The 10,733-nt window shown below is 41.0% G+C and overlaps 1 protein-coding gene across 3 annotated transcripts in view; it reads left to right on the top strand.

The window, feature by feature from the left end:
* LOC108443331 (Na(+)/H(+) exchange regulatory cofactor NHE-RF2) overlaps positions 1 to 6,959 on the top strand; it is a 31,197-nt gene extending 24,238 nt beyond the window's left edge. For all 3 annotated transcript variants that reach the window (XM_037543761.1, XM_017723920.2, XM_017723918.2), the window contains 4 exons: positions 1 to 95; positions 2,632 to 2,785; positions 4,859 to 5,103; positions 5,560 to 6,959. The exon at positions 1 to 95 is cut by the window's left edge. In XM_037543761.1, coding sequence (XP_037399658.1) covers positions 1 to 95; positions 2,632 to 2,785; positions 4,859 to 5,103; positions 5,560 to 5,766 — 701 coding nt within the window. In that variant the 3' untranslated portion in view covers positions 5,767 to 6,959. The remainder of the gene's footprint in view (positions 96 to 2,631; positions 2,786 to 4,858; positions 5,104 to 5,559) is intronic.
* The last annotated feature ends 3,774 nt before the right edge of the window (positions 6,960 to 10,733 follow it).

Raw genomic sequence — 10,733 nt, 5'->3', positions numbered from 1 at the left:
GCGCCAAGAACCGCATGGGGCAGTTCGTCCGCTCGGTGGATCCAGACTCGCCTGCAGAGAGAGCAGGTTTACGGCCCGGAGACAGAGTGGTGGAGGTAATCCAGCAGACATCACTTTCAGATTAATGCTGAGATTAGCCTGGATTAGCCTGGATTAAGATTAATCTGAGAGAGAAAGAGAAAGGGAATGCTTGTATAAATGGACGGCGCATGTAAATACATAGATTAAAATATTACATGTCAGTTGCAGCCGTCTTGAAGGTATTCTGCCCAGTTGTTATTGACAACAGTGTGTCATACAGTGTCAGACACCAAATAAGCAAGTCTATTAAGTATTACTGACAAACCCCACACAGCTCCAGGCAAATGCGTGATGTTTTAGGCATGCAGTTAGCATCATGCTAAAATGTTTATTCCTCAGTATGTGCTGATGTTCTAGTAAAGGCTAAAAATATACAGGAAAACTCAGACTTACTCTGCTCTGCTTTCAGCTTTAGCTCAGCTATAGCTGCTTTTCTCGCATCTCCAGCAGGAAACGTTTCCTCAAAAGTGAATCGTTTCTGTTAAAATGTCTCTCAGCATTCGACTTTTTATGAGGCTGAAGTCGCTTCTCATTGGAATTTTAACGTTCCACCTTAAATGGTGCCTGAGGCGCCAGAATGCAACTGCTGCACCATATAAGAGCGGCGTGTTGCCGACCCCAGCTCTAGTGTAAAACAGCAGCTGCAGCTGATAGAAGAAGCTGATCATGCATACAGCAGTTACTCCTTTAGATCCTCTACTGGCTGTTTTAATTGACCTGGGTTACAAATATTTTAAGTTTTTGGCTGTAGTGCCAGTCAAAAGTCTGGATTCATCACTTTTTTGCCACTGTTTTTCTCATTTGAAAATAATAGGCCTTAAAACTATGAAATAGCACTAATATGGAATTATCCAGTGAGCAGGATCGTGTCAAAAAATCCCTCTGTTTCAGGTTCTTGTAGCAACTGGACCCCCTTTGTCTTCATGAGGAGCCACCTGAGATGCTTGTTCAACTTGTTGAATTGATGTTTTTGATGCTTGTTCAACTTTCCAACAATAATGAATTCACTGATTTATTGACATTAAGGAATAAAATGAATACTTTTACTTTTAAAAAATCTGGGAATAAATTTAAATCTAGACATCAATATCATTGTTTTTGTTTGTTGTGGAAGCAGATTTATAGCATTTCAAGGGGAATTTCACTGGTGGGGAGAAAAAAAAGTTTAAATAATTTATGCAGCCAGATATAAAAACAGAGTCACTCAGAGTGGGTTGGTGAGAAATGGTTCACTGTAGAGAAACGTACTGATTCAGATTTCTTTACAGTGGTGCTGATAGGAACCAGACGTCACCATGACTACAACACTAATACAACAGTACTGTGTGAAAGTCGGAAGACACATTTCCAAAATCTGTTTATTTGTGTAGTTTAGTTTTTTAGTGTTTTTTAGTGTAGTAGTGTTTATTTGCTGACAAAGGTATTAATATTTGAATAAACAAAATGTATAGAACATTAATTATATATAATAAACAGTGATTTTCTGGATGTTGGTGTGTTTGTTTACATTTACATTATTTGGCTGACGCTCTTATCCAGAGCGACTTTCAATTTGATCATTTTACACAAGAGGGCGAAGGTGGTGTTAGGAGTCTTGCCCAAGGACCCTTATTGGTATAGTGTAGGGTGCTTAACCAGGTGGGGGATTGAACCCCAGTCTACAGCGTAGACGGCAGAGGTGTTAACCACTACACTAACCAACCCATTTCCAAGCCTCTCCTCGAGGAAGCCCAGTATTATATGTAGTTAAAAAGCAGCTCCTGGTTTGACCAATCAGTGCTTAGTAAATTGTGATCATGATGTAATTGATGATATTAACGAGTCTCTGTGGCGGCTGTGAAGGTGTTCAAGAAAAATACAGACCCAAGAAATTCTTGTTACTTTTTATTGTTTTTCTGTTTATTTGAATTATGAATACGACTTTATTCTAATGTATATTGTGATAAACTCACTGCTGAGGTCAGCTGGTTAAACATTTGCTTAGATGCCTAAAACTTTCACACAGTGCTGTACATCAATTCTGTTTACTATCCAAAACCACCAGAGAACCTAGACGTGTCTTCTGAGTCCTTGTATGTGATGTTGATGATGGTGAAATAGTGGTGCATCTGAAAAAAGAAAGTTTACCCCTCCACCATGAATGGATTTAAAAACGTAGTTTTCAGACGATGAGCGCACAACGTGTCAGGCATCAGACGGGGCATTCATAACCATTCTTGAAAATAACTTACAGTGAGGGAGCATTTAGGTTCCTATCACCACCACTGTGAAAAATTCCTAGTCAGTATGTTTTTCTGGAACGGATCATTTCACATCAAAACACTCAGAATTTTAAAAACTGGTGGAATTTCCCTTCGTGTTGCTTGACTGTTTAAATACAGCGCAATCATGAGTGTTTGTGTATGACCACAGTTTGCAGTTTGTCTATAGTCAGAAAGGAAGTGGAGGTTAAAGACGAGGGTGCAGTGACTGGGCGTCATGCGCCATCTGGTGGTCAGGTCATGTTGGTACACCTCCAGCCCCTCACCTGTATGTGTGTGTGTGTTTCAGGTGAATGATCGGAGCATCGAGGATATGAAGCACTCGGAGGTCGTGGCGTTTATTCGGGGAGGAGGAGGACACGCGCAGCTTTTGGTGGTCGACCCAGAAACAGACGCGCTTTTTAAAAGGCTGGGAATTACACCCACGGCAGAACACCTTAAAGGTACTGTACAGCATCAACACCTCTCCAAACATCCTCTGCAGAGGTTCTTCTACACTTCATGTAAAATCTTTCACAGCTATGTGTGTTGGACCTTTCACAGTCTACACAGCCTTATTAGGATGAAATGGTCAAGATGTAAATGACGTCGTTCAGAGCGGTTTGGTGTGAAAGGCTTTGTTCTAGAGAAACTTACAGACTCAGAATTGTTAATAGCGCTGTGATGGAAACTAAACTAGACACACACTAAGGCCAAATCCCATTTCTTATTTTTACCCCTACCCCTTGTTTTCGAGTGTAACCCCCCCCGAACATCAGTTGTCATCAGCGACTTTTATGTAAACAGACGAGACGAGGTTTCCCAGCCATTTCCAATACGCCGCATCACATCATTTAGAGCTACTAGCGCTGCTCTGTAGGCGACCCTGCCGGCCTGCAGTGACCGCAGAGGAGGGGAAAGTTCAGCTCCTCACTGCTTAAATTCATTTAGGGCATCATCCGCCTTCAAAGAGGGGGGCAGTTATTTATTATCACCACCAAGGATTCTTCGGTGATGTGAAGCTGAACTTAGCTTTCTAATCGCCAGCTTCATGATCGAATTTTCCCGTTCCACCTTAAATGGTGCAGCAACCTCAGGTACCAGAACATAACTGCTGCACCATTTAAGGTGGAACGGGAAAATTAGGCAGGTAGAGGCCGACACATGCGTGTTGTGAAGGAAATGGCCATAAAACACTGCAATGGTTCTTACAGTAAAGCGGCTTTTAAACAGAGAAATACTCACTTCTATGTGTCTCTTTGGTCACTTGTGCAGCCGACGATTCGCATAGCATTCTGGGAATTTTCTCACAACCCTCTGTTTGTTGTGCCTCTGAAAAATCTCCGTTTGAAGGGCCGAGTAGCCCCAACCCCTCCATCTCAACAACAGTCAGGATAACCCTACCCCTAGACGTGAACACGCAAAACAGAGGGGTAGGGCTAAGTGTTTAGGGCAAGGGGTGAAATGGGACTGGGCCTAAATTTACATATTTTGAGAGAAAAAAAACTGAGCTCAGTCAGTTAAAAGGGATTAGAGTCTGTGTTCTGTAACGTTTGTCTAACTGAGCAACAAGTATTTCGATGCATAAATGTCCTGACATGTTGCGCAAATGAGAAATAAACGTCATAAGAATGCACAGGATTACGAAAACACTGCGACAGTGAGCGTGTTTACATGCACCTAACAGTCCGACAACTGCAGAAAATCAGATCCGATCAATGCGTTTACACTCCAGTTCTACACGAGTCGGCCAGTAATCAGATTTCCGCTTTGCAGCCGGCCAGAAACCTCACAGAAGAAGACGTGACGTAAACGTAATGTAAAACTTCATGTTGCGCCACTTTAGCTGAAAATATGAACACGCATCATCTGGACGTTGAAGCATAATTAAATCCTTCATTTCGTCAAGCATGTTATTTGGTTTCACCGTCGCCCCAGAAGTGTTTTGCTGCCACCTCATGGGCGATGTTTCCTGCTTATTTCCGGTCCCGCCGTCTGTTTTCACTCATGCACAGACTGAGAAACCCAAAAGAAATCAGAGTAAGAGTTCACATGCACTGAGAAATCTGATTACTGAGCTAAAGTCCAGCCTCTTTGTCAGGTTTCTAGACCTTTGAAAGTTTGGAAAGTAAATGGAACGGCTGTAATTATTAAACCTTTAATTTCATTTTTAATTGAATAATTTTCCCTTTCAAATCTGTTGTTTTAATCATGGTTTTTATTTCCATTCTCTTTTACTTTTCAAACGACTCTCATTCTCAGTTGTGTGCCAGCAGTGTATGAGGTGCTCTATCAATAAACTTGCCTTGCCTATATTTGTGTTATAGACATTGTGACCCCTGGTTCCTATCATGACCACTGGAAACAAATCTGAGTCAGTAACAGTTTCACATCAGATGCCTCTGAATGACTGTTTACACCTCAGTTACTGAATTATTCAGACATAATTTCCCTTTAAGGTGTTATAATTGTGCTGGCTAATGAATTCAGTTGAATAGCTGAGTTTGTTTGAATGTATTTTTATCTCTTTCTAACAGAGGATTGTGTGGATGGACCACTCATAGAGAGTCCAGTGTCAGACCGTCCAAACACAGACAGCTCTGCTTCTCCTTCACCAGTCACTGATGGACCCCTCATTTGCCCACCAATAGTAAATGTCACGCTGACTGATCCACCAATCACAAACGGCTCTCTGAAGCACCAAAGCCACGGAAGCTCCTCCTCGCACTCCACCCTATCAGAGACAAGTGCAGAGCTGAGCAGCTCTGACGCCGGCAATAAGGTGTGTGTATGTTTTTGGTTGTTTTAGGATGAAAATGTCCTCGTTTTGCAGGAAAACTGGGCCAAGAATATGGACTCGAAATGGTCCTGAAGGGCAAAGTATGAAGCTGGATAAAGCAAACTTTGGACGGCCCGCGTCTTGGCTGATCGGCTCTAAACACTAATCATGCGAACAGTAGTTACTCCTTTAGATACTTTAGTCAAACTTTAGAAACTTTAGTCAAAAGTTTGGATTCATTCAAAGATTTTCCTTTTTTTCCCACTAAATTTCCACTAAATTTGAGAAGAGATTAGTAGTGGACGATATGTCAGCTCATCCAGAATACCGGTTGAAATTCCTCTTAAGTTATTCGTTTGCAAAACAAAGGGTTTGAGAAACCAAGAAGACATTACAGAATGGAATGGAAATTCTCCTCTCTACCAGTTCTCTGACCTAACTGCTGTGTTTGCTTCACAGATGTTTGATTTGAGTCACTGCAAGTGCCACAGCGGCCTCAGTGGAAAGCAGGAGTTAAAGTCACAGCAGGAATCGTTTTTGGAGAGTGACCTGCGCCTCAGCCCCACAGCTGCCGAGGCCAAGCAAAGAGCCAGGGCGAAAAGAGCCAACAAGAGAGCGCCCCCCATGGACTGGAACAAGAAAAAGGAGATCTTCAGCAACTTCTGAAGAGCCTGGACCACAAAAACTCCCCATGCTGACAGAAACCAAAGAAAACAGACATTCAAGACTTGGGCCAGAGCTGGGGCTGAATGTTTAGCCCTGGAAAAAAGTGAGGGGATTTGAAAAAGACACTTTGTAAAAGGAGGTGTTGATTTTTTAACTCCACCATTCTTTTTTCTTTAAGCCTCCCTCCTCCTTAAAATGGCCACATGTCAGGAAGAAACCCCAAAAGCCTGGTGACAAAAGAGAGACAAACAATAATATACCCTTAAAAATAGTGATACCATAGAAGAAGTCCTTCTGCTTCCCTGAAGAACATTTCCATCCCCTGGAAATTTACTTAAGGAACCGAACGTCACTCCACAGTGTACTTCATTATTAAGAGTGTACAGTAAACAACTCTACAGAGATGGGTTTTGAAAGACATGGTCACACAGGAGACACACGGTCAACGGCAAAACCAAGAGAAGAGTCAAATTGCAAGTGGGATTTTGTGGATTTAGGAAGTGACAAAGGATGCTAAAAGGTAAATAAGTCTGAAAATGATGGATTCAAGTTGGACATGACAGAGTTTCTGTCAACGACAATGAAAAGGGAAAATGAAAAAGAAAATATCATGGAGACATGGATCAAAAATACAGTACTGGATACAACCATGTCGCTCCAGTGGTGAGAGTATGAGAAGGATAAAGGGCAGGATAGACAGACAGACAGATGGACAGAGGAAGAAGGTCTTGGTATGATGATTTGAAAGGCATGGAAAAAAATACTGATGCCTGATTCAGATTTTGGTGTTATCAGAAGTTTGTTGTTCACATGTCGCCACAGTTAAGCTTTTTTTAACTTCTGCTTTTCAACATTTCATGATGGGCCAACAAAAAATAACAAATAACCCAAATTTACTTTGGACTACAATCTTGTTACATGAATGTTTGTTAAAGTTAACACCTTAAAACCTGCACTATTGTGTGTTTTGGGGATTTGGCGACCTCCCTGGTCAAAATGTGTTATTGCACATACACATAAGTTGTGTTTCGGAGCCCTTGCCCAAGCAGAGGACATTGATGATTGCGAGAGAATTGAAAGAGTATTCAAAACTTGGTGAAGGACACGTCCACTGAGGATGTGAGTGAATTCTATACTGTTGTCATTGATTTTGCATTTGAGACCTAAACATTAAGATAAAGTGACCCTTATTAGTCCCACAATGGGGAAATTTCACCTCTGCATTTAACCCATCCCACACACACACTAGGGGGCAGTGAGGGCACTTGCCCGGAGCAGTGGGCAGCCTTATCCACAGCGCCCAGGGAGCAGTTGGGAGTTAGGTGCCTTGCTCAAGGACACTTCAGTCTTGTATTGTTGGCTCTCGGGATTGAACCAGCAACCTTCCGGTCACTGGGCCGGTTCCCTGACCTCCACCCCACATCAAGCCGGGCCTGTTGTTTGAGGCTGTGCGCGTGACGTGGTCTTATAAATCATTATTTCAGGCTTTACAGAGCCACTCACTACAGCACATGCTTACCATATTTTCCTTGTTTATTTTTCTCCTGTCTCAGTAAGGCTACTTCTTTCAATTTTGGCATAAAAGAACCTTTTATTCTTCTATATGATTATTTTTTAGTTTGGAAATGCATGGTTTTGTTACGACATTGCCATGTCATTCACAATGATCAGCAATGACCAATTAAGGAACTCTGGGTGTTCATCAATTTTCATAATAGGGAAAAATAAGTGGCGTTCTGTTGTTTTTGCTCTCTTTGGTTTTTCCCATTTATTTTGTACTGTGTACATTTTCCCCGTATTCATATTTCGACTGTTAAATAACAACGGCATAATTCAGAGGATTTGGGGACATTTAGAAAATAAGCCTGAAGGCCATTACACACAGAAACATTTGGACACGATTGTACCACATCAAACCTAAACACACCAGACACAATATGATTTTTTAAATTGTACCAAACAAGCAAATCAAAAGTCATCCTCATGAAACAGACCGTCTGTTGCAATGCACTGAATTCTTTCCAGTTTCTCCACCTCATTCAAAAGCTTAAAGAACTCTTTCACTCACAGCTTGGCTCTCCGTAACTCATTTTGAGCTGCTCTTGTAAATCCCAAACAAGATGAAGTACAAGCAAAACAGGCTGAATGTCTTCAGCCAAGAGTGACACTGGGCTACTCTCCATTTTGCAAAAGTGGATGCAGCATGGAGAGCCTCATCACTGCATTCAGAATGTAACGTCGCTGGTACACAGCTAATTCACATCTTTGGTGTCGCCATGCCAACACCAGTGATTGGTCAGACGGCTCATGTCGTAGGGGAATGTATACAAAAATCGAACAGGGGGCGAATAAAATAATGCCAGTTTTCTGCATCTGAAAAATGGCATTTGGTGTGCAAGATATCAGCAGTTACACACATGCTCAAACTCAGATACTGTCGTCCGAATAAATTTAACGAATAATTTGCGCTCGATGTGGAAAGGCCTTAAGACAAAACGTATCAGCTGTGAAACATTTTATTCACCACACTCGGTAACAGTGTAAATTTTCTAAAACTGCATTCATTTTCCCCAATAGAGAAAACCGGCTTAGACCCAGAGTTCCATATATCGGCTTGATGCAGATTACAGGATGAGGCACGACTTCAGAGGCCTATAGAACCAGTTCTGCAGTTTCTCTAGAAACTATAGCTTTGCTTGGACAGTGAATGCCAGCACAGTCTGTGTCAGAACTTTTCTTCACAGACTGAACAAACATCAAATCAGTCATTTTAACACTGACTCACTCCAATTCCATTCATATAGCAGTCAAACAAGAAAACCTGTTTCAAATGGTTACAATAAAAATTTCTTTATCAATCTACATCAGATAAACAGCACATGACCGGACTGAATCTGTATGTGCAGAACATACACTGATAACATGAGCACCAGAAATCTAAAGCACTTTACGTATTTTGTTATTTTATCATTTTGGTGTCTCATAATTTCAAATTCATAGTCCAACGTGAATATTTAAGTACATAGAGATAACTTACAGTTTAATATTATTGCATATACACTAATTTAATTGGCACTTAACTTTATTGAGATGTACACCACGCTGTGAAATGTGCTTCCGGCACTGTATCAGCTAAAACTGGGTTTTAAAATATGTTTTTAATAGTAGTCTCAGGTTTCTAGCATTAACTGTGAAGATGCATCACATAGAGGTCTGTCTTAAGCACAGCAAAACTAACCATAATCCTAATATTCACAAAAGTTATGAGTAACATTTCACGAATAGCACAGTGAGCATGATAGAACATTAATATGCTATTGTAATCTAGTAATTACAATATCAAATTCCACTTTGTTTTGCTTGCATTTCGGGTTAGAAATGTTTAATCCTGCATCAGAGCTGAGCTGTTATGAATTCCACCGTGCGGACTGTCTCTGTTTTACACAGATGCTATGAATAAAAAGAGGAACTATGAAATATCATCTGTGCAGTGGTTTTTTCCCCCCTCTGCGACTGTGTGGTGCAACCTCATGGTCTCCCGAGCCAGAGCGCAGTTCTATTTCTCACCACAAGAGGGCAGAAAAGAGACGTTTGACTTTTTTTTAAATTCCATTTAATAAAACAAAGCGACTGTTTTTGTGTTTAAATCGCTTTTTTGAACAAGTTTCTTTCCACATTATACACGGGTGTTAAAACAAATAAGTAAAGACTTTCTATTGCTATTAGTTACAGTGATTTTTAGTTCCACCTTAACGTTACATTACTAATGCACCATTTAAGGTGGAACGGAAAGTTCGACTAAGAAAACGTAAGCTTTGTATTTCTGGAAGGGGTTCACGGCTTGTTTTCATGTTTATTTACAATAGATGGAGTATCTTGTCGTTTTTTAAAATCTTATTTCAACCCATTTGTGTTTTCAGCTTGGCTCCAGAATGTAAACACTGCACGATTTAAGGTGGAACGGGACATTCGACAAAGATGCTAATGAGAAAACACCTCAGCGTTAGCTGGGCTCCGTATTCAAGGGAAATGTTTTGTTTTAATCGATTTTACAGTGAGTTTATGTGCTGTAGAACGCCTTTCTTGTCGTTTTTGACCTGTTTCAGCTCATTGATTTCACTTTGCTGCTGCCTGGCAACCGTCAAACCCATGCTAGCATGTTTTTAAAGGGGACCCATTAGTTCACCTAAACCGTCCACAAGAAAGACTGGACATCAGATTGTGTTTTACTGTCTGAGGGGTAGAAGAGCACGTGAAGGAGAAGAGGAGGAGGAGGAGGAGGAGGAAGGGTGATTAACTACAGCTTCTCAGACAGTGTTTGTACCTGATTAGACGGCAATAAACAAACCTCTGAAATGAGAGAGAGGAAGGCTGAGTGGGTGAACTGTGGATATAAATAGGACAAAATGTCAATAAAACACACCCACTGTCTCTCTCACACACACACACACACACACACTTCTCTGTCCGAAGGTCTGTCCTCCATTTTCCCAGCACCGACCGGCAGCCAGCAACAGGGTGGAGAGTCGATACTTTCTGAAAGAAATAACTGTGGAGCGATTTTAATCCAGTATGAATCTGCAGCGTGTGTAGTTTTACAGTCTGACTGTAATAATTGTGGAGTGATTTTAATCCAGTATGAATCTGCAGTGTGTGTAGTTTTACAGTCTGACTGTAATAATTGTGGAGTGATTTTAATCCAGTATGAATCTGCAGCGTGTGTAGTTTTACAGTCTGACTGTAATAATTGTGGAGTGATTTTAATCCAGTATGAATCTGCAGTGTTTGTAGTTTTACAGTCTGACTGTAATAATTGTGGAGTGATTTTAATCCAGTATGAATCTGCAGTGTGTGTAGTTTTACAGTCTGACTGTAATAATTGTGGAGTTATTTTGATCCAGTATGAATCTGCAGTGTGTGTAGTTTTACAGTCTGACGGTAATAATTGAGGAGTGATTTTAATCCGG

The sequence above is a fragment of the Pygocentrus nattereri genome, chromosome 12 (assembly GCF_015220715.1).
Source record: "Pygocentrus nattereri isolate fPygNat1 chromosome 12, fPygNat1.pri, whole genome shotgun sequence".
NCBI classification, from domain to species: Eukaryota; Metazoa; Chordata; class Actinopteri; order Characiformes; family Serrasalmidae; genus Pygocentrus; species Pygocentrus nattereri.
The sequence above is the reverse complement of the archived record's forward strand: the minus strand, read 5'-3'. Positions and strand labels throughout refer to the sequence as shown.